The sequence below is a fragment of the Salmo salar genome, chromosome 23 (genome assembly GCF_965601325.2).
Source record: "Salmo salar chromosome 23, fSalSal1, whole genome shotgun sequence".
In the NCBI taxonomy this organism is placed as follows: Eukaryota; Metazoa; Chordata; class Actinopteri; order Salmoniformes; family Salmonidae; genus Salmo; species Salmo salar.
Genome location: NC_138313.1, coordinates 32,849,733 through 32,872,928, shown reverse-complemented (window position 1 = coordinate 32,872,928; position 23,196 = coordinate 32,849,733). Strand labels below are relative to the sequence as shown.

Sequence of the window (23,196 nt, the reverse complement as noted above, 5' to 3'; positions counted from 1 at the left end):
TAGATCGTAGCAGAGAGAACAGTCTATGACTAGGGTGGCTGGAGTCTTTGACAATTTTTAGGGCCTTACTCTGACACCGCCTGGTATAGAGGTCCTGGATGGCAGGAAGCTTGGCCCCAGTGATGTACTAGGCCATTCGCACTACCCTCTGGAGCGCCTTGCGGTCAGAGGCCGAGCAGTTGCCATACCAGGCAATGAAGCAACCAGTGATGCAACCAACATGGCTGCAATGGAAGTGAACTGTGGTTTACGCGTGATCAGGGGTGTATTCATTCCGCTAATTCTGTTGAAAAACATTTCTTAAATGGAAGCAAACGAAACAGGGATAAAAATACCTGAATTTGTCCAATAGAAACTCTCGTTTGTAACTGTTGGACTAATGATTTCGCCCTAGATATTGAAAGTGTCACTGTCTGTCCATGTGTCACTGTCTGTCACCTAAATATTTTCTCTCGACTTGTGTGCACCTACATTGTAAACTTTCATTCATAGGCTAGATTGTAGCAACCTCATGATGGGTCTAGGGAAAATTTGAGTGTCATGTATTAGCCTAAACCTATCAATGTTACATTGAACTGGGTGAATGGAATATGAATGACAGTTATCCAATACGCTGTAATAGAAATAAGGCCATGCTCCTGGATTTTTTTGTTGTCTTTGTTCAGTGGTCTTATGGCTTGCGGGTAGAAGCTGTTAAGTAGCCTTTTGGACCTAGACTTGGCGCTTCGGTACCGCTTGCCATTCGGTAGCAGAGAAAACAGTTTATGACTTGGGTGACTGGAGTCTTTGACAATTTTTTGGGCCTTCCTCTGATACCGCCTAGTATATAGGTCCTGGAAAGCAGGATGCTTTGTCCCAGTGATGTACTGGACCATACGCACTACCTTCTGTAGCGTCTTACGGTCGGAGGCCGGGCAGTTGTCATACCAGGCGGTGATACAACCGGTCAGGATGCTCTCGATGGTGCAGCTGTAGAACTTTTTGAGGATCTGGGGACCTATGCCAAGTCTTTTCAGTCTCCCGAGGGGGAAAAGGCATTGTCGTGCCCTCTTCACGACTTTCTTGGTGTGTTTGGACCATGATAGCTTGTTGGTGATGTGGACACCAAGGTACTTGAAACTCTCAACCTGCTCTATTACAGCCCCGTCAAAGTGAATGGGGGCGTGTTCGGACCTACTTTTCCTGTAGTCCACGATCATCTCCTTTGTTTTGCTCACATTGAGGAAGAGGTTGTCTCTGACTTCCTCCATATAGGCTGTCTCATCGTTGTTGGTGATCAGCAAACTTAATGATGGTGTTGGAGTTGTGCTTGGCCACGCAGTTGTGGGTGAACAGGGAGTACAGGAGGGGACTAAGCACTCACGCCTACATGTAGGTATTACAGACTCGGTCAGGGAGAGGTTGAAAATGTCAGTGAATACACTTGGCCTCGCAGCCTTGTGAATGTTGACCTGCTTAAAGTTCTTACTCACATCGGCTACGGAGAGCGTGATCACACAGTTGTCCAGAACAGCTGGTGCTATCATGCATGCGTCAGTGTTGCTTTCCTCGAAACGAGCATAAAAGGCATTTAGCCCATCTGGTAGGCTTGCGTCACTGGGCAGCTCACGGCTGGGTTTCCCTTTGTTGTCCGTAATAGTTTGCAAGCCCTGACACATCCGACGAGCATCAGAGCCGGTGTAGTAGGATTCAATTTTAGTCCTGTTTTAATGCTTTGCCTGTTTGATGGTTGCTCTCTCTAACCATAATTCTGTCTCTCACCTCTATCCCACCCCTCTTCTCTCTCAACCCTATTATCCCTTTCTTCCTCTTTCTCTCTCGCTCTGTCTCTCTCTCCCTCCCCTCCTCTCTCTGCAGATTCCCAGTATTCCCACAGGGCTGTTTGTCAGTGCTAAAGGCGAGGGCTGCTGTCTCATGCAGGTACGTTACTTCTGATCACTCCCTTCTATAATTTTATCTTTCACACACTGAGAATCCTCCAGAGGGGAAAAGCCAGTGCATTCCCATGACTCATTGCTCTAATGCCCAAATTCCTGACTGTAAATCGTAATGATCTTGTAAAACGTAGGGAATTGTTCAGCAGGGACTGTTCGTTCCCCAATTACACTGGATAGGATGCTGTTTTTCCTGTACCTTGTCACTAAAACAGAAAGCTATTTGAGGCCAGGGTGCATAGATAGAACACAGCGTTCCTCCTCTCCTCGCTTTGCCTTTCCTGCATGTTTAGAAGAGCCTGTCAACCTTATCCCTCTTCACATGACAGGTGATCATTATACTGGTCTCAAATGGGTTCTGTGATCCTTCAGATAACATTAACAGTTATTGGATCCTTTGAAAAAAGACAGAAATCTTATAAGCATAATTCTGCAGTGTAATACATGCAGCAGGTAGCCTGGCGGTTAGAGCGTTAGGACAGTAACCGAAAGGTTGCTAGTTAGAATCCCTGAGTCGACAAGGTGAAAATCTGTTAATGTGCCCTTGAGCAAGGCACTTAAACCCTAATTCCTACAGGGTTGCCATTGATAATGGCAGACTGTGGCCCGTGACCCTACTCTCCAAGGGTGTCTCAGGGAGAGTTGGGATATGCAAAAAACACATTTCCAATTCACACATGCGTATTAATACACACTTGTACATGTGTAAAATAGGACAGGTACAAGTGCCCACCAAATTATTATAAATTTTATTATTACATATATACACTGGGGTATAGCCCCAGTATCCTATGACGGTGCCACCTTTCCAACAAGTCAGTTCATCAAATTTCTGCTCTGCTAGAGCTGCCCTGGTCAACTGTAAGTGCTGTTATTGTGAAGTGGAAACGTCTAGGAGCATCAACGGCTCAGCGGCGAAGTGGTAGGCCACACAAGCTCACAGAACGGGATCGCCGAGTGCTAAAGCACGTAGCACGTAAAAATGTTCTGTCCCTGGTTGCAACACTCACAACCGAGTTCCAAACTGCCTCTGGAAGCAAAGTCAGCACAAGAACTGTTTGCCGGGAGCTTCATGAAATGGCTTTCCATGGCCGAGCAGCCGCGCACAAGCCTTAGATCACCATGCGCAATGCCAAGCGTCAGCTTGCGCACCATGCGCAATGCCAAGCGAGCTTTACACCACTCCAGCTGACGCTTGGCATAAAGCTCGCCGCCATTGAACTCTGGAGCAGTGGAAATGCGTTCTCTGGAGTGAATCACGCTTCACCATCTGTCAGTCCTACGGATTAATCTGGATTTGGCGGTTGCCAGGACAACTTTACCTGTCCATATGCATAGTGACAACGGTAAAGTTTGATGGAGAAGGAATAATGGTTTGGGGCTGTTTTTCATCATCCGGAAATCTTAACGCCACAGCATACAATGACATTCTAGATGATTCTGGGCATCCAACTTTGTGGCAACAGTTTGGGGAAGGCCCTTTCTGTTTCAGCATGACAATCAAATCAAATCAAAGTGTATTTGTCACGTGCGCCTAATACAACAGGTGTAGACCTTATAGTGAAATGCTTACTTACAGGCCCTAACCAACAGTGCAATTTTTAAGCAAAAAATAGGTATTAGGTGAACAATAGATAAAGAAATAAAAAACAACAGTAAAAAGACAGTGAAAAATAACAGTAGCAAGGCTATATACAGGCACCGGTTAGTCGGGCTGATTGAGGTAGTATGTACATGTAGGTATGGTTAAAGTGACTATGCATATATGATAAATAGAGAGTAGCAGTAGCGTAAAAGAGGGGTTGGTGGGTGGTGGGTGGCAGGTGGAGGGTGGGACACAATGCAGATAGTCCGGATAGCCAATGTGTGGGGGCACCGGTTAGTCGGGCTAATTGAGGTAGTATGTACATGAATGTATAGTTAAAGTGACTATGCATATATGATAAACAGAGAGTAGCAGCAGTGTAAAAGAGGGGTTGGGGGGGACACAATGCAAAAAGTCTGGGTAGCCATTTGAATACCTGTTCAGGAGTCTTATGGCTTGGGGGTAAAAGCTGTTGAGAAGCCTTTTGGTACTAGACTTGGCGCTCCGGTACCGCTTGCCATGCGGTAGTAGAGAGAACAATCTATGACTGGGGTTTTAGGGCCTTCTCTGACACCGCCTGGTGTAGAGGTCCTGGATGGCAGGCAGCTTAGCCCCAGTGATGTACTGGGCCGTACACACTACCCTCTGTAGTGCCTTGTGGTCGGAGGCCGAGCAGTTGCCGTACCAGGCAGTGATGCAACCAGTCAGGATGCTCCCTGATGTTGCAGCTGTAGAACCTTTTGAGGATCTCAGGACCCATGCCAAATCTTTTTAGTTTCCTGAGGGGGAATAGGCTTTGTCGTGCCCTCATCACAACTGTCTTGGTGCATTTAGACCATTCTAGTTTGTTGGTAATGTGGACACCAAGGAACTTGAAGCTCTCAACCTGCTCCAATGCCCCCGTGCACAAAGCGAGGACATTACATAAATGGTTTGTCGAGATCGGTGTGGAGGAACTTGACTGGCCTGCGCAGAGCCCTGACCTCAACCCCATTGAACACCTTTGGGATGAATTGGAATGCGGACTGCGAGCCAGGCCTAAACGCCCAACATCAGTGTCTGACCTCACTAATGCTCAGATGGCTGAATGGAAGCAAGTCCCTGCAGCAATGTTCCAACATTTAGTGGAAAGCCTTCCCAGAAGAGTGGAGACTGTTATAGCAGCAAAGGGGGGACCAACTCCATATTAATGCCCATGATTTTAGAATGAGATGTTCGACGAGCAGGTGTCCACATACTTTTGGTCATGTAGTGTACTACCTTACCCCGTTCAAAGGCACTTCAATATTTTGTCTTGCCCATTCACTCTCTGAATTGCACACATACACAATCCATGAGAGGAACCTAGAGATGAACCAGGCTCTGAGGAGTGGCCAGTCCTCTTCTGGCTGTGCCGGTGGAGATTAAACAAGTACATGGCCATTAAGGCTAGATCGTTCTTCAAATGTTCATAGATGACCAGCAGGGTCAAATAATAATCACAGTGGTGATAGAGGGTGCAACAGGGCAGCACCTCAGGAGTAAATGTCAGTTGGCTTTTTTATAGCCGAACATTGAGGTCGAGACAGCAGGTGAAAGAGAGAGAGCGTCGAAACAGCAGGTCTGGGATAAGGTAGCAGGTCCGGTGAACAGGTCAGGGTTCCATAGCCGCAGGCAGAACAGCAGAAAGTGGATCAGCAGCACGACCAGGTGGACTGGGGACAGCGACAGCTAGAAGTCGTCAGGCCAGGTAGTCCTAATGCATGGTCCTAGGGCTCAGGTTCTCTGGGAGGGGAGAGAGGGAGAAATGGGAGAATTAGAGGGAGCAGCCTATCTCTGTCCCCCTTCTCACTCCACACATTCCTGCAAACCTTCCTCCCTCTACACATACACCACTTTTCCAGCTTTCACACCTCTATCCCTCCACCCACACCTCTCCCTCCCTCAGCACATCTCTCTCTCCCTCTCTTCGGTCGGCCAGTGCCTGAGGCCTGGAGCACCTGGGCTGTAATGAGATGACAAGTTAGGCATGATTAAAGAGAGCGTGTGTGTGTGTGTGTACATGCGTACGTATGTGCAAGAGCGCGTGCTTGCGTGTGTGTGTACTTGCTTCCACACTCAATGGGTTTGCTCTGCAACATAGGTTCTCTGCAATTTCTATTACCTCCGGAATCGGGAATAAATTCTGTCTCTCCAAGCTCTGCTTGTGTTCTCGCCTCAGATTGATGTATCCTACAACGTGCCTGACCCCGTGGCCAAGCCAGCCTTCCAGCTTAAGGTGGACCTGAAGGAGCCCAGGCAGAAGCGCCACCCGTCAGCCCCGCCCTCCCCCCGCCACGCCAGCCTTCGCTGGCGATCCCGTTCCGACAACCGCTCGGAGCTGAGCCGCAAACGCCGGGCTGCCACAGACGATGAAGATCCCGCAGCCCACCAAGACGACCTAGACTACCGTATCACCCTGGAAGCCTGCGCCAGGTACTGCAGAGACTGCAGCAGCCTTTTAGCCTAACTAGCATCTAGCCTGGTAGTTGGCCTAGATCTGCTAGCAGTTGGCCTAGTTCTGCTAGCGTTTAGCCTGGTGGTTGGCCTAGTTCTACTAGCATTTAGCTTAGCATCTAACTCGCTTAGCATTTTTCTCTCTTCAGGTGGCTCCACACAGGTTCTTCCAACATGGCTGTCTTGGAGGTCCCTCTGCTGTCAGGTTTCCGTGCCGATGTGGAAAGTTTGGAGAGGGTAGGACATAAACATACACTCACATTACAATGTCATACAGACAGACGGCATGTAGTCTAGCGGTTAGAGCGTTGGGCCAGTAACCGAAAGGTCACTGGTGCGAATTCCGACTGTCTGAAGATGTGCCCTTGGGCAAGGTATGGCTGACCCTGTAAAACAACACATTTCACTGTGTATGTGACAATAAAACACAACACCCCCCCCCAAAAAGACAAAGACAGACACGGCTCACATCTGATGGCCATTTCAGAGGTGTGGTGTGGAATTGATCAGTCCCCTTCTGCTTTGCTCAGTCCCCTATGCTGCTCATGCTTCTTCCCCTGTCTCAGAGAGGTGTTTGTGGACGTGTGTTTAACGGAGGAAGACATTGAGTGGCTCTGCCATTGTGCTGCTACTCTTGGCAGATATAGACAAAACATTTGCGCCACTGTACTGAGTACTCTGCTCTGCTTCTCTTGTAAACACAGGGGTCATGCTGAATGTTACTGGGAATACGTGTGTGTGTGTGTGTGTGTGTGTGTGTGTGTGTGTGTGTGTGTGTGTGTGTGTGTGTGTGTGTGTGTGTGTGTGTGTGGATACAGCAGTGGGGTAATCACTATTGAGAGGGTATTTTTACTGCAGTGTCTGGATGAGGGCCAGCTCTGGCCCAGTGATGTTACTGTTGCTATGGGGCTCCACAAGGAGCCAGCACAAACCCTCACAGACCCTCTCTGGGGTTATAACCCAGCCACCAGGGAAGGGCTGGGCCACTGGGGGTTGCCATTGTTTATTCCAACTACCCCACTCTGAGAGCCAGGGGAGAGGGACGCATGGCAGACATCTTAGAGAGGGGGGTGAGAGGTTAGTTGAAGTCACCTCCCCAGGCCCTCTTCAAAACACTTGTCTCCCTCATTACTGCAGAGTTATGGGCCCCAAAATCAAACTATCCACCTTCGTAAAGACCTACCTACCTGGGGGGACAGATTTACACCCACTCACACACACACACACACACACACACACACACACACACACACACACACACACACACACACACACACACACACACACACACACACACACACACACACACACACACACACACACACACACACACACACACTCTCTCCCTGAGACTTGAGGGAGTCGGTGCTGACCTGTATATTGAAGTGGCTTACAAGCTCCGTTTACAGAGCCAGCCCTGCTCGCCTCCCTGCTGTACGACTGCCTGGCTGCCCTGACCAGCAGCATTCCTCACATCACGAGACGGAGCCTCGCTTATGCAGTCATGTCTTGTTGTTTTCATAGATATTACTTGGAATCCTTACACCACATACTTTGGCCTCTATTGCCCTTTTTATCCATAAAATGAGCTGAGCTGAATGGAGCAAAATGCCTTTCACACTATGCTACCTACTTTATGTTACTTTAAGTGCTCAGAGAAAGTGAATGGAATACATTTCAAGTTGTTACTATAATTATAGTTATTGTCAAGGGAGAAAACAACACAGCCAACACACTTATACACACACAGTGTGTGTGTGTGTGTGTGTGTGTGTGTGTGTGTGTGTGTGTGTGTGTGTGTGTGTGTGTGTGTGTGTGTGTGTGTGTGTCCCAGTGGCGCCAGCTCAGGCTGAGCACCTCATAAACTTAATCTGTCCGTAGGACTGCCACCTTTTAGAGAGCCCTGTGGGAGGAATTACCCCCACCACCATACTTCCCACAACACCTATCCCCTTAGGCAGTAAACAGCAACTCCCTCGTAGACAGTCGACACTGGTACTGTTATTGGAAGCTGGCTCCCTCCCCTTGGCTTGTAAACAGACTTGGCTTGACCTACCTACAACTGGACTGAAAGGTCACCAGAATTCTCACTGGTCATCAGTGAGACAACAGAAAAGTTTAGCATTGAGTCGGACTCTGGGTCCTGTCCCTGGTTCTGTACTATAAGTATATACTAATATAAGGGTGTTTGTTGAAAGCGGTATTTGACCTTATGACCTAATGTTTGATTGAGTAGTTCATCCCCCTTTTCCTATCATAAAGCTGCTGCTGGACAAGAGGGTTGGTCTGAAGAGGTACGAAGTGGATGGAAGGAAGGTCCTCTTCTACTTTGATGAGGTGAGTTAGCCATACCGGTATATCACCTTTGTAATCTGTGGTGTACTGTACTGTGATCAGTTCTAACTGTTTGACATGCTTGCCCTGTCTCTGTACTTGTCCCACAACGCAGATATCCAGTCAGTGTATGACATGTGTGGCCTTCCAGGCTGTCAGGGAGTACATAATGGGCAAGACAGCGCCTGTTCCGGTCAAGGTGTACGACTACTACGAACCAGGTGTGCCTCTGACGTGATGAATATTTTTAACAGCACCTCACTTTGCGAGCAGGAAAACCCTCCTCCGTCTTCACGATGATTAACTGACAGCCTTCTCTCAGAGGAAATTGGAATTCTCTGGTCTGTGGTTTAAAATGCAAGTACAGAGTTGTCCACTACTCCTACAAAGCTGTGTGTTTCTGTCTCTCTCTCGCTATACAGCATTTGAGGCCACCCGCTTTTACAATGTGAGCGAGAGCAGTCCCCTGGCCCGCAAGCTGTGTGACGGCACCACGTGCAACGAGGTGGAGAGCTCAACCAATCAGTGGATAGGTAAGAGTTACAACACTCTACTGTATGTCCATTAACGGAACTACAACATTCTATTTGTGTTAGTCCCCATTAAGCCCAGCTAATGAAACAGTGAGAGAGAGAGCGAGTGTGACTTGTGTCTGACGGGGCTCCTCTGTAAACCTCCATTTCCTGTCCTTTGACTTTCTAAGAGCGTGTGTGTCGTGCCTAAACTGTTATTGGCACGGGCAGATGTTGGGAAGAGAAGAAACAGAAAAGCAGGCCAACACAGGAATGCCCACTGGCCCTGGTTGTCATCGTGCCGAGCTGAGTGTTTCCGTTTCAGCGACACATGCACATACACACACTCTCATTAGCGGGGACCGATGTTGCTACAACAAATGGCAAAGTTTGCCCCTGTCACCGTGGTGATGGGTGGATGACCCTGTTTGTGTTGATGCTGTGTTTTGCCGGCTTGGCTGAGAGAGAGAGAAGCTGAGGGGCTGGAACCAAGGCTGTGCCCAGACCCTGGGGAACAGCGCTCATCAACACACACACATCCTCTCACACACTCATTTTTTTCTCTCTCTCGCCTAACACTTTCCCTCCTATGAAAGATGTCATCTCTTTATTTGCCTGACCCATGTTTGGAAAATATTTTTTTGTCCTGTGTATTTTACTATGAAGTAATATTATAATGGTTGAATTCCACTACTTAAGTCACACAATGTTGATACATATTGTTAGAAAAAAGCAAAAGTTCAAGATCCCCAAAGTTGAAAAATATATAATTTCTCCTGTCTGGTGTTTTTCCTTTGACCCAGGCTTTGTCCAGGGGAACCAATGTAACAAGGTGTTTGGCTGTCTGGAGGAGGAGCAGTTTGAGCGTTGCACCTGCTACAGGGACTGTGGCTACGACGGAGAGCTGGTGTGTGGCTCAGACGGACATCTCTACCAGAACCAGTGTCAGATGGAGGTCTTTGCCTGCCGCAATGGGACCCGCATAGAACAAGTGCCCATGTCCCATTGTCCTCAGAGTAAGACTACTCTACCAGGGATGGGCTCCATTCCATTTGAAATTCAGTTAATGAGTTGAAAAATCCTCAATGACAGTAATGGCCATTTAATCAATTCATGAGTTTGATGTCAATTCATCCTCTGAATGATTGAAATGAAAGCTGCTACAGCTGTGTCATCAAACCCACTGGCTGCTCCTAACACTAGCATGCCAGGCTCTGAACCCCTCCCAGTGTCTCTGCCAGCCAGGCTCTGAACCCCTCCCACTGTCTCTGCCAGCCAGGATCTGAACCCCTCCCAATGTCTCTGCCAGCCAGGCTCAGAACCCCTCCCAGTGTCTCTGCCAGCCAGGCTCTGAACCCCTCCCAGTGTCTCTGCCAGCCAGGCTCTGAACCCCTCCCAGTGTCTCTGCCAGCCAGACTCAGAACCCCTCCCAGTGTCTCTGCCAGCCAGGCTCACATGTGGCTCTGATTTATCGGTCATTGAAGAACTAAAAACACGATATAGTTCATAGTCAAACATTACATCCACCGAAAATATGTCTCCAAAATGTTTTGATTATGAGAAACACCCTTTGAGGAATTGAAGAGAGGATGTGCTGTGAAGAGGGTGCAGGGTAGCCCAACATGCACGTGCACATACTCTCTCACACACGCACACACATGCACACGCACACAAACAAGTAGGAGAAGAAAGAGTGAGGTGTGTGTGTGGCTGTGGTAACAGCTGTTCCGGTGCAGGCTGATTGCTGGATAAAATTTGTGAGGAGAACTTCTCTCCCCTCTCTGCCCAGCGCTACTATATTACAAGGAACCCCAAATGACAGAGTGCTTTTGTCCAGGCCTTTGAAAACCCTGTCACATTCCTTTCTGACGACCAACCAACAACAAAGAAGCCTTCTTGTTGTGGAGTGGATTTGGAAAAAGCACATACCAAAACCTGTGTGGGAAAACTAGGCTGCCTCTGCCAGGTTTACAGTAGATTATCAAAGGACCGGATCCTTATTTAGACCTGCCTCTCATTGTTTGTGTATGGCTGGTTAGGAAATAAGCACCCACATTGGAAATACGGGAAAAGATATCATGCTTTTACCATAACCGTACAGTACGTGTTCTGTGTAACATTGGCTTGTTGTGATTCTGTTGTGTCTGTTCACACAGTGGAATCCACCACGGAGGACAGAGAGAACGCAACAGGCGAGGAACCTGAGCAAACTCCTGTGCCTATACACACAGGTAAATACAGTGCATGGTAAAACATACACCTCTCTTTTCCCCTCTATACCCCCGCTCTAACCCCTATCTTCCCATCTCTCATTGGACGCCAGCTGTTCCCGGCTGCAGGAGTGTGTGTGTGAGGAGTGTGAAGTCTGTGTGTGTGTGTGTGTGTGTGTGTGTGTGTGTGTGTGTGTGTGTGTGTGTGTGTGTGTGTGTGTGTGTGTGTGTGTGTGTGTGTGTGTGTGTGTGTGTGTGTGAGTGCCAGTCAAAGGCAAGGGCTGGAGAGTTCACCTCTGAGTGAAGCTGGCGTTGACGTGCAGGCATGTGAGGAGGTTCATGCACTGCTCTGCTCCGTTCCCACTCTGAGACACTGTATACAAGTCTGACAGATGAAGACCAGACCTCTAGTGCCCACTGTAAATATGTCTATCTGCATACATCCATGGATCTGTATTGTATGAGGGATTGGAGTTTACTCCAGCTCAGACTACACACATGCAACGCTCTGAGAACATCCACATACAGACTGCCTCCAATAGTTTGCTATAACCTATACCCACTGTAAGGTCCATCACCATGCATCGGCTTCTTCTTGCTTGTCTGGATATATACAAATAAGTATAAAGAGTTTGATCGCAGTTGTAAATGAGAACTAGTTCTCAACTGGCCTACCTGGTTAAATAAAGGTGAAATAAAAAATTAGTGTTGTAGAAGAGTTGGAGGTGTAGATGAAAGAGTCACTGCCCTCCCTTCCCTCCTGTCCTCCATGTCTGATCAGTCTGTCTGCCTGCAGTGTGCTGGGGGCTGTTTGGACTTGCCCCAGCCATCTGCGGTAGCGTAGAGGAGAGGAGGAAGTAGAGCACTGACGCCTCAGTGGATCACGTCGACAGGCTTCTGTCACATTCTGATAAACAGGAGGATAGGCTTTCCTTAGGGGGGATAGTTTTGCTTGAAGAAGATATTTGTTGCTCCACCACAGGGTTCACTTAGATGTCATGCTTAAATAACTTGTTGTTACACAAATCCCGGTAAGATGTATCACTCTTTATGTTGGTTTGTAGCTGGAGTCGTGGCTGTGGTAGGGTAGGCTCACGTCGATGCGTGTGTACTTCCGTGCGTGTGTGTATTTGATGTGGCCTATACCTGCGCTGACTTGTTCCCTGCCTGCAGCTCACAGTAGCTGTAATGGAGTTCCACAAAGGTCAAAGGTCTCCTCAGTACAAGACTGATGCTTCACAGTGGAAAAGACCTCACCACAGGAATGCCATTAAAACTGGACTGCGGTACACACATACAGAAAACATGTATCATACCAGATTATTACACTCAATGAACAGCTGTGTAATTCTGAGCTAATAAATGTTGTTGAGCTGAGCTCCACTGAGCATTAGGTTAGGTAGATTGTGATGGATGTGATTTTGTGTGCCAAGAATCTGACAGCATTCTCAATAGCTTTAGTAAAAACATTGAGGCTTTGGAATCAGTTTCTCTGTGGACATGTCCCTTAGTGGTGAAATGGCATCAGAGCTGAGGGCATGATTAATTCTACAAAACACACTTGTTTTGATGAAAACAAATGGAGTGTATTGTGTGTATTCATCTGCAATGTATGATTGCCAAAAGGAGCAGTGTGCATGCAGTGCTTTACATGAGGCTGGACATCAGAAGGACATAGTGACCCCTACTGGTCACCTTGTACAATTAACTATTTTGGTAGATACTCTCAGTGGAAACATATTGTTATGCCCCTTGACTTTTCAGCCAATGTTAAGAGTTCTCATAAAAATAATTGTTGTGAACAATTGTCTCATCTTATTTCTAAGGATATTTCTCACCATCCCACCTGCCCTTTTCCTCTCTCGAGTGTCTCTCTGTCCCTCTCACTCACTCTCCATCTCTCTCTGTCTCTCTCTCTCTCCATCTCTCTTTCTTGTGCTGTAGGTGAGGAAGAGCAGGGTTCCATGGCTGAGGTGTCCTACTACTCCTATGAGTATGACCCAGAACCCTTCCCTGCAGAGGGAGAGGACCATTTGGAGCTGGAGGCAGGGGAGCAGGGGGGAGAGCAGGAGAGTCCATCAGATATCCAGTTACCCACACTGGACACAAAGGACCCCCCTGAGCGATGGTACAGCCCTCTGACCTCTCTGTCTCTATGCACAACAACACTGAGTTTGAACCACAGGAGGCTGCTGAGGGAAGAATGGCTAATAATAATGTTCAGAACGGTGCTAATGGAATGGCATCAATCACTTGTTTGTTGTATTTGATACTATTCCATTGATTCCGCCCCAATCATTACCACGAGCCCATTCTCCCCAATTAAGTTTCCACCAACCTCCTGTGGTTTGAACCATTAACACTGTGGTAATGTGGATAGGGCTTGAAATGAACTCAACTGTGACTTTGTAACCTCAAACCTGTGTCAGTTTATATCCACTCTAATAACAAAGTGTATTCAGATACCTCTACATCAAAGATAGCATATCTGTACCTATCTATCCGATTGCAATGAAGAACCTCATCAGAGATCTTATTCAGTGTCCTGTTCTCCTCTCCTCCACAGAAACTGCCCCTGACGGCATCACCAGCCAGATCTCCAAATTGTACATTGTTTGTGAATATGTTAGTGAGTGGAGAGAGAAGGAAGAGTGGGGACTGCAGCCTGAAAGGAAGCAAAGTGTGTGTGTGTGTGTGTGTGTGTGTGTGTGTGTGTGTGTGTGTGTGTGTGTGTGTGTGTGTGTGTGTGTGTGTGTGTGCGTTACTAAGCTACTCCCCCTCTAGCCCTCTTTGTTTTTCTCTCTTGTATAACTCCTATTCACCAGTAGACACCATAGCGTCTTTGATATTTACTGTAGTGCCTTATTGTTTTTCTGTAATCTCTAGATTGAATAATCAAGTATTTATGTTTGTAATTACACCTGAGTTAAAACAAATGTTTTGTTGTTTTTTCTATCTGTGGTATTTATTTGTAGCTAGTGCTTTTGTTTTATTTGTTCCAATGCCGCCCCCTATTGCCTTCTTGTCCTGTCACCTACACCAATGTCTTCATTTAATTCATCAAAAATAACAAGATGATGCACCTATTATTCTTATTCGGAGGAAGCCTTAGCTCAAACACTGAGGTGTACAGTTGATATCTTTATATACTTATTTGGTGTTTAACCTGCTAAAGATCGAGACTGCATTTCTGCAGCCTTAAACTGGAGGATAATATAAGCTCAATTCTTCTAGATATTTTACCAAGCTAGCAATATCTCCACATAATAAGTCATATTTGGGTATAGCTGTCACCTTACTGTTGAACACACAGGGATATGATTGTACAGTGCATAAGCTATTTTGTTTTGTTAAATTTTGACTCTTGATAGCCTAAAACAAGAATAAAAGTTTGGAACTACGGTACATTTACCACATTTAAACCAGTGTAACCCCACATCCATTTCCAATACAGCTGCTTTTGAAAAAGAATAAACTTTGTATACAATCCATGTCTCTGTTTGCAGTTAACTTTTCATGCTACTGTCTCTCCCCGGGTAGCAGTAACTCTATTCCCTATATGTATAGCCTATATGTTACATAGGAAACGAGGAGCAGACCTGGTGGTTAAGGAGTTGTGTCGGTCCATTTCCTTTGCAACTGTAGTTTAGCCTGAGGAGAATTTCCTGTCATCCTGTAAGCAATGAGCTGTGTTATTGTCAAACACTGTAGCCCTTCAGAATGCCCTCTGTGACTGTGACCCCTGGCATGGCTGTGTGCAGTGGGGTTAACATGTATGTTTGTCCCTGTTAACAACTCACTCAGGTTACCTAAACAGCAGCCAGGAGAGAGTTAGAGCCTGTAAATGTTTAATGTTTGTTTTCGGGCAGACCATGGTTAAGGCACTTGTCAACCTTGTCAGTTACCGTATAGCTTCTGGCAACTTTCAGTGTGTTGTTTTAAAATGACTACGTTCCAAACGGCCCATGGATATGTCGTTTCAATGTAGAGGTTATTGAGAGGGCAATGAGTCCTATGATCAAACTACAGGAGTGGTGGTGGACAAATGTCAGATAACGTGTCTTATGATATGCATAGTCTTTCTCGCTTTCAGTGTATTATCATATACTGCACTATGTCAAGAAGGAGAATATTTGTCCACTCCATGGCTTTGCTGGTCTCTGTAAGGGACACTGTTAGTTCTGATATACAGTGTGAATGGGATCTGTACAGTATGAGTGGAAGATCTGTTGTATGAATGGGGAAGGTACTGTAGGGACAGAGAGAGCGCTCGCTTCGCTGACCGAGCGATGCGGGAGACCTGGTTGCTGAGACTGAATATCCTGGAACGTCTCCCTGGCAACTGCATGCATGGTTGAAGTGTGATATTCTGCCTCCACGCTGCAATGAACAGAGAGTGAAAAGAGAAAGGAGGGAGAGGGGATCTTGGTTTCATGGATTGCTCTGTGGAGATATTGTTACATTAGAGTGAATCCAAGTAATGACATGGTTTCTAAGCACCAGCAGAGTGAGCTCCTCTGGCTGAGCTGCTATTTAACTGGCTGAGATGATGGACTAGTTGGACACAGTTGGTGTGAGATCAAACATTTGGTCCTTTAAAGGGCCCTTCTAACCAAGAGGCTGAATGTTTATGGTATTTATGGGTCATTGATGGTAGTGGTTCTTATTTTGGAGGGTGTAACTGCGCAGGCTGTTAAGGTATGCATGACTGAATAGGCGAACTCCAAACTGAATTTCACTCAGGATTTGGGAGATGATGGATGGATAAAGGAGGGCCATGCTGCTGAGTAGAGAGCTTGCATCCATCTGACACAGAAGATCACCTCTACCACACGGAGGAGAGAGGAACCTGCTGGCTATGATGCATTGCTGGAGCCTGTTTGTGTCCACATTTACAGTAGTATGCTTCCTACCTGTGTTTTTGTACATACTGTATTGTCTAATTCCCTCTTATTATTGATTGAATTGAGCAGTTTGTGTAATGATTTGGAGGATGTTTTTGTAGGACGACTTGTAGGACCATACATTTATTTGACCATGGGGGAGGAGGTGAAAAAGCGCCCCATCATTGCTGGCAGAGAGAAAGGTGAGCTTCCTGAATGGAACAACCCTTGCGGTACTTATTCAAGACAGATAGATCACTCATCTATTCTGAATTGAGTAAATGTAACATGTCTAGCTAGTAATTGAATGCATTATCCTGTCAGAGAGGGAACACTGACTGGAGGAGTTGATTATTTCTCAGAGTTTGGACTTGCCAGAACTCGCAGTAGTAACTTTGCTTGTGCAGTGTGCACAGGCATCTGAAAATGTGAATGCTGACGTAATGTCAAATCAAATCAAAATGAAAAACGACATGCGCCGAATACATCTGGTGTAGACTTTACCATGAAATGCTTACTAACGAGCCATTTCCCAACAATGCAGTTAAAAAGTAAAAAAAAGGCTAAATAAGGCAATAGTACTACAATAAAATAATGTGAAAGTGTGTGTTTTGTGTGAGTGTATGTTGTGTGTGTGTTGGAGTGTCAGTGCAATGTGTTGGTAGAGTGTGCATAGAGCTAGTGCAAGAGAGTTGGTGAAAAAATTAAAATAAACACTTTACAAAAAAGTCATTTCCCAGGTTGTATCTTAGTGTACTCTCTGTCGCACTTTCTCTGGCTGTGAAAGTCAGCTGTTTGGATTTCCTAGCATGTCTAATTTTCACCAGCCAGATGTAAATATGTTGTTTATATCCTCAGGCACGTCTTTATGAACCTTTACAGCTTATTCATCACTACACCATAATGTATATAATGTAATATGTGTGAAGTAGACCAAATCCTTTCATGCGCACACACAGGTCCTCAACCTATTGTGTAAAATATCTACCCCACAGGGCCAGGACCTGGGCGTTACGCTCTGCCACCAACTATTGGTTTCATCGGCCATGACTTCACCAAGCCAACCAGCCCTGCTTACTCCTTCCACGGCAGAATGAGCAACAACTGTGAGTGCTACAGCAGCCACTGAAGAGCCCCCCAAGATGAACATGACACACTACTCTAATGGTCAAGGGAAACTACCTCAACTAGTATTAGTTGATCATGAAAGGGAATATTGAATGTTGTAATGTAACTGTAAAGCCACTGGGGGGAAACAACACCACAAATACCTGTCACAAGAACCCTGTTACTACAGTACAGTATACAACTTATCAGCCAAATGTGACACTGTCCTTAGGATACTGGCAAACTTACTACAGTAGGGAAAGGGGGATGCCTAGTTAGTTGTACAAATGAATGCATTCAGCTGAAATATGTCTTCCGTATTTAACCCAACCGATCTGAATCAGAGTGGTGCGGGGGGGCTGCCATAATCAACATCCACGTCTTCAGGGCCCGGGGAACAGTGGGTTAACTGCCTTGCTCAGGGGCAGAACGACAGATTTTGACCTTGTCAGCTCGGGAATTCGATCCAGCAACCTTTCAGTTACTGGCCCAAAGATCTAACCAGTATTGTATGTCAGTTATTTGATAAGTTTCTCTTGTTTGGTTGTGTAGTGTACGGTGTTGACTCCAGTCCTGGGCCTCAGTATTACATTGATGCAAAAATCACCCGTTTCGGTAGGGATGGCAACCCCGCATACTCCATGTTGGGCAGAGTGAGAGGATCATCAAGTAAGTTCCCACCTTCAGGTAAATACACTTTCAATTCAGAGCTGATGTTTTAATGTGCCTATAAAGTTGTATTAAAATATAACCGTTTTTGTCAAATACCAAAAGCTCATTACTAGATGTGAAAATGTTGATTTTCTTAAGAGATGTTAATTACATAAGGACCTTGTTGCATGTGGCAGTTTGTAAGCCACTTACAGCAGTATGGCAACAAGATACAGCTGGATGTGACAGCTCAAGCCTTGCCTTCTGCTGTCAGCTGTTGCAACTGAATTTCATGAACACTCCACAAATATGCATACACTTTAAATTGACAATGAATCTACTGCATTCCACTTATGAATCTTGCTTGTTCACATAAAGCCAAAGCTAAATACAGCTTTCCCACCAGCAGGGCTTTTCCAGACTCCTGGACCTGGGGCATACAGCCCTGAGAATGCTCCTCCATGCAACACCCAGCGCAGACCCCCATCCTACACCATGGGCTCCCGCACTCGCTACCGTACCATCGACTCAGTACCTGCCCCCAACAAGTACTGTCTCCCTGCTCTCATGGGCCCCCAAGTTCCCACCAAGCCAGCCAGTGCAAGCTATACCATGTCAGGGCACTGCAAATTAGGGGGTCCCTCAGAGGACCTGTCCAAGACCCCAGGCCCAGGTAGATACAACAGTACAGATCCAAGTGTCTACCTGCCCAGGCAACCAGCTTTCTCCATGCTAGGTCGCCATGGCTTTCCCAACGATGCCACTCTGAAGCCTGGCCCTGGAACTCATAATCCTGAGAAGGTGACTGTCCACAAGCCCCGGGCCCCTGCCTTCTCTCTGGGCATCAGACACTCAGAGTTTGTCACCCCACTGGTGGTCAATGTAGCTGACTGAAAAGCACTTCTCACAACTATGTTCCTCTGTCATATGGGACTAGGTTAGATTCATCTGCAAAACAAAGAACTTGAGATGACAATAGAGAACCATTTCTACTGCTGTGCTGGCTTAATATTAAATATGAAGTGAAAGACATTTAGATACAGAACATATACAAACTTCCACACAAAAAGTAAAGAAATATATTTTAATTTACGTTCTGTCCAGCAACAGCAGTGTTGTTTAGAGTTAACAGAAATGTGACTATTCAGTCCAAATGTATACTGTCTGATACAAATATATACACATAGAGGAAAGCAGACAAAATAAAAACATTTTCAGAACATGCAAAATTATTTCTTTTGTATACAATATTCCACGTTCAAGAAAGAAAACTCAATTTGACCATTGTTCATTAATACAACATATTGACAAGTAAGTAAACATCAATAAAAGTGTAGCAAGTGTTATTCAAGCTCTGTAAAGTCTAATGAATGAGAAATTCCATATCCATATTGTTGCCATGTACCAATAAAAGCAGAACTGCTTATCATCTGGTTGTGGGGGCCGAGCCTTCCAACACTCGGTCTGCCTCTATCATAGCTCCAACATTTTGGGGAGGGAGTTAAAAAAAAAACTTAAAGGGTCTATTCTATACACCAAAACACATGGAGAGATGTACATCTTGTTTAGTCATAAAAGACCATACAATTCAACTAAGGTGGCTTTCAGGGACATGGAAGATGATTTCCACTCAATCCTTTGGAAGTGGTCTTCGGAAAAGCAATATATGCGGCTCTAGAAGTAAAACAAAAAGTAGCTAATTCAGTACTGACTTCAAGCTAGTAGAGATGGCTATTATTTTCAAACATGCAGATGGCATAACAATGGCTTTACATCTGTAGGGATGTGATCAGGACAACATTGAAGATTGGGGAAAAGAGGTCATTGGTTTGTGGCAAAGTCATGTAATAAGCAATACAATATATGGCCTAGAATAGAAAGCTAGCTAGTACATTTAAATTATGTATGAAAGAGGATGTCAGAAAAGCAGCAATTCCTGATGTATCTTTTCATAACCAGTAATGAGAAGACTTGAGACATAAGTAAATACTTTAGAAAAGATGTTGCTTGTATGACACGTCAGTCCTTGGTAACTATATGTTAAGTGAGACTGGATTGCTAACTTTCGGTCAATAGCTCACCTGGCTTGTGGATCATGTAGTGGATCCAGCCCTGGCTCTGCTGCACCCCCAGACCCCTCCATTCATCTTCTGTCATCAAGTGAGAGGTGGGCACCAGCTTTGATAACTGTTTCGGGAGCATAACATGCCTGTGTAGGAAAGGGACACTGAATTCACCCAATTAACGTAGCTATCTAGTTAACGTCACTAACTAGAAAGTACTTTACTAGTAGATGTAACGTTAGCTAGCTAGCACCAGTAGGCCAAATAACTTTGAACATGTTGTGGCAACACCAGCTGATAGTATTAGCTTACGTTAGCGGTCGTTAACCAAGTCACATGATACAGTTCGCTAGCCCACTAAACAAATGAATCCTGCAGCCTTCAGTTGCCAGCCAACAAATATAATAACAGTATCAATATTATTTTGCCAAGTACAGTATTATGGCTAAAGCTAACGTTGGCTAGTTAACCAACCATGGGAGTTGGTGCACTTGCTTTCCGTAGCAAAGCAAGTTAACTAACGTTAGCTAGTAAGCAAGCATGTTAACAGTATTACAGTACAGTAGTAGCTAACGTTACAACTTCAACCTAATTTACCTGTACTCAAATGCTTCATCTGTGTACTTGTCAGAGTAGTAAATTTGTTTCTTCGACATATTTAATCGAACAGAAGTATATACCACAATCTTCTGGATAAATGGTCGTATTCTCAGATAGCTGTCCGTTTTGATAAGCGAAAGCTGGCTAGATTTTTATAAACACAACTCAAATTGTCATCTGCAGTGTATCGGCAAATTTGAAAGTCAAACCGTCCCTCTTTTAGCCGGGATTGGTGAAGCCGCGCGTGGGCAAAACAAACTGCATGCGTGGCGCCCCGCCCCCGCCTTCTGACTTTGACAGCTGTACACATGGTGAGTTATTTCTACAATTTTAGCCTTTAGATTTTTCCATTGGTTTGCTCGTCGAGTTAATGTCAATGTCCATTTATCTTGCTTCTTTCGTCCTACAATCATGAATATTTGTTGTCTGAATGCAACAAAAAAATAGTATATAGCCCTATTCTAAGTGATTCGTTTTACTGGGGGTGGTCGTGTAATGTAATTATGTGTACGAGCACAAAAGTCCACATCTGTAATTTTAGTCACGTCCGAATCTGCCAGTATTTTTTACATGGCAGGAGAGTAACAATTCCACCTAGAATAACCTACTGTTTTTTTGGCAAACTCCAACAAGTACCCCTGACTGGAGTGTGCAATTCGGGGCCGGGGTCAATGTGGGCGGGGTCAAACGTTTGACCCCGCCCACTTCCGTGTCCATCTGAGGTTTGACAGTCACACACTGAGTACAAACACAAGTTTGCGCAAGGTACACGTTGAATACAAACGTATTTCATTTTTGAAGATCGTAAGAAATATTATATATAGTGGTACCAGCAGATGTGTTGTAACACTTTTTGCTTCATGCTATATTTGAGACAAGCTACTGATATTGTTGCAGTGAACAACAGATGTATGTCATGTACTGTTAAAATTCTTAATAAATATTATATTATTTCATTGAGCATACAGTTACTACCTATCCTGATTTATACTGCTTTTACTTTCCTCATGAGAATGGAGACAGAATATACCATATAGACATACTGACAAGCTGAATGTGCTTTGTACATTAACTTATACCAGCTCCAGTAAAGAGATCAGAGACTCGGGTGACTTCTACATCATCTTTACTAAACAACATAACACATTTAACAATTGAAACAATTAACACAGCTGACAAAAACAAGGTTTGACCACTCCTCAAAAATGGCTTCACTCCTGCTCCTCAAAAGAGGCAAAGACAGTCATGTTCTTGTTGTCAACTACACATAGAACATCTCATAATCTCTCTGGAACTGGAACATGAATGGTTCCTTGAGGAGAATATTTTCCTCTTCATCCAGGCCATCGTACAACCGAAGTTCTTTAAGGGTTGTAATGCGGTCTTCCCTGTCCATCATACAACCGAAGTTCTTTAAGGGTTGTAATGCGGTCTTCCCTGTCCATCATACAACCGTAGTTCTTTAAGGGTTGTAATGCGTCTTCCCTGTCCATCATACAACCGAAGTTCTTTAAGGGTTGTAATGCGGTCTTCCCTGTCCATCATACAACCGTAGTTCTTTAAGGGTTGTAATGCGGTCTTCCCTGTCCATCATACAACCGTAGTTCTTTAAGGGTTGTAATGCGGTCTTCCCCGTCCATCATACAACTGTAGGTCTTTAAGGGTTGTAATGCGGTCTTCCCCGTCCATCATACAACCGTAGTTCTTTAAGGGTTGTAATGTGGTCTTCCCACTCCATCATACAACCGTAGTTCTTTAAGGGTTGTAATGTGGTCTTCCCCGTCCATCATACAACTGTAGTTCTTTAAGGGTTGTAATGCGGTCTTCCCCGTCCACTTCCCCGTCCATCCCAGTTACACTAGGGAGGGAAACGGTGCCTTTAAATGTTTGGAGTTCCACCACCTTGCTGCCTCTAGGGTGTCCCTTAGAAGAACATCTGCTTCCTTGAAGAAAAAGGAAGAATAAATATTAAGAGAAGTGCCTCATTGGGTGATCAAGTCAAATTACACCCCACTTTCACAATACCACCATGCAAACAAAAACCACTATTACTAAAGGGGTTTTCAGTGATATCTATAACTACTCAACAAGTCATCACAACTATTAGATCTTGCCATGCATCAATCAACTATGCCACTCATCATATTAGGGGGGGGGGGGTTAAGTCTTTAAACATTGGTTTAAGACTTTACCACTCATCATATGACACCTCCTACCTGTAGGGTGTTTTGTTTTTGCCACGCCTTTTTCGATCTTTAAACCTCTCTTCTTCAGACCTTAGTGAGTGAATGACAAACATTACATACATTCAATATGAAAATATATATTCAGACCAGTCTGGCTACAGAGAAACAAGTGATTTTAAGGATGCAAATGAAAGTTTTTATAATGTTCAATACTTACGGCATGGGAAAGTTCTGCAGGAGAACTACCATCGCCTAATTTGCTGCATGTTTTCCTTTAAAAAAGAAAATCACACAATCGGATGGGGATCCCAAAGAACATTAAATCCACTAGTGATGAGAATTTCATAATTTATACATACCTCAGTGAAATCACACTGTGCTTCCAATGCAATGTACACAGCGTAGTGTAAGTTAAGAAAGAGTAGGTTGTTAAGTTTGATAGTTATGATAACAACAATAATGATAATAGTACATTTTACATTTACATTTAAGTCATTTAGCAGACGCTCTTATCCAGAGCGACTTACAAATTGGTGCATTCACCTTATAATATCCAGTGGAACAACCACTTTACAATAGTGCATCTAAATCTTTTAAGGGGGGGTTAGAAGGATTACTTTATCCTATCCCAGGTATTCCTTAAAGAGGTGGGGTTT

The 23,196-nt window shown here is 45.1% G+C and overlaps 3 protein-coding genes across 7 annotated transcripts in view; 2 read left to right on the top strand and 1 right to left on the bottom strand.

The window, feature by feature from the left end:
* The window catches only part of LOC106584419 (C3 and PZP-like alpha-2-macroglobulin domain-containing protein 8), a 53,694-nt gene extending 39,157 nt beyond the window's left edge, over nucleotides 1-14,537 (top strand). Inside the window, exons 34-43 of the mRNA XM_014169727.3 lie at nucleotides 1,858-1,920; nucleotides 5,720-5,973; nucleotides 6,144-6,231; nucleotides 8,257-8,331; nucleotides 8,444-8,549; nucleotides 8,751-8,861; nucleotides 9,644-9,856; nucleotides 10,997-11,071; nucleotides 12,995-13,178; nucleotides 13,617-14,537. Of these exons, the coding sequence (XP_014025202.1) occupies nucleotides 1,858-1,920; nucleotides 5,720-5,973; nucleotides 6,144-6,231; nucleotides 8,257-8,331; nucleotides 8,444-8,549; nucleotides 8,751-8,861; nucleotides 9,644-9,856; nucleotides 10,997-11,071; nucleotides 12,995-13,178; nucleotide 13,617 (1,170 nt within the window). The 3' untranslated portion in view covers nucleotides 13,618-14,537. The remainder of the gene's footprint in view (nucleotides 1-1,857; nucleotides 1,921-5,719; nucleotides 5,974-6,143; nucleotides 6,232-8,256; nucleotides 8,332-8,443; nucleotides 8,550-8,750; nucleotides 8,862-9,643; nucleotides 9,857-10,996; nucleotides 11,072-12,994; nucleotides 13,179-13,616) is intronic.
* An 861-nt stretch (nucleotides 14,538-15,398) lies between these two features.
* Nucleotides 15,399-19,120, top strand: cimap1d (CIMAP1 family member D). 5 transcript variants are annotated; one of them, XM_014169721.3, is made up of 5 exons: nucleotides 15,399-15,947; nucleotides 16,056-16,136; nucleotides 16,929-17,039; nucleotides 17,593-17,727; nucleotides 18,098-19,120. In XM_014169721.3, the coding sequence occupies exons 2-5, from the start codon at nucleotides 16,088-16,090 to the stop codon at nucleotides 18,583-18,585; spliced, it is 783 nt and encodes a 260-aa protein (XP_014025196.1). In that variant the 5' UTR covers nucleotides 15,399-15,947; nucleotides 16,056-16,087; the 3' UTR covers nucleotides 18,586-19,120. The 5 variants fall into 5 exon arrangements, with proteins under 5 accessions (XP_014025196.1, XP_014025200.1, XP_014025194.1 ...); XM_014169725.3 differs by having other exon boundaries at nucleotides 15,400-15,950; nucleotides 17,593-17,709; nucleotides 18,101-19,120; XM_014169719.3 differs by having other exon boundaries at nucleotides 15,402-15,950.
* Nucleotides 18,762-20,601, bottom strand: cks2 (CDC28 protein kinase regulatory subunit 2). The gene is made up of 3 exons (XM_014169726.3): nucleotides 20,352-20,601; nucleotides 19,773-19,900; nucleotides 18,762-19,365 (listed from the first exon to the last, which is right to left on the bottom strand). The coding sequence occupies exons 1-3, from the start codon at nucleotides 20,408-20,410 to the stop codon at nucleotides 19,322-19,324; spliced, it is 231 nt and encodes a 76-aa protein (XP_014025201.1). The 5' UTR covers nucleotides 20,411-20,601; the 3' UTR covers nucleotides 18,762-19,321.
* Between the last annotated feature and the right edge of the window lie 2,595 nt (nucleotides 20,602-23,196).

Excerpts from the sequence above, each read along its gene's own strand:
- cimap1d (XM_014169721.3), top strand. The coding sequence starts at position 16,088 with ATGGGGGAGGAGGTGAAAAAGCGCCCCATCATTGCTGGCAGAGAGAAA. Across the intron at positions 17,040-17,592 it reads CGGCAGAATGAGCAACAACT|TGTACGGTGTTGACTCCAGT; the intron begins GTGAGTGCTACA and ends TTGGTTGTGTAG. Across the intron at positions 17,728-18,097 it reads AAGTAAGTTCCCACCTTCAG|CAGGGCTTTTCCAGACTCCT; the intron begins GTAAATACACTT and ends CTTTCCCACCAG.
- cks2 (XM_014169726.3), bottom strand. The coding sequence starts at position 20,410 with ATGTCGAAGAAACAAATTTACTACTCTGACAAGTACACAGATGAAGCA. Across the intron at positions 19,901-20,351 it reads GATGAAGCATTTGAGTACAG|GCATGTTATGCTCCCGAAAC; the intron begins GTAAATTAGGTT and ends TTTCCTACACAG. Across the intron at positions 19,366-19,772 it reads CTACATGATCCACAAGCCAG|AGCCGCATATATTGCTTTTC; the intron begins GTGAGCTATTGA and ends TTTTACTTCTAG.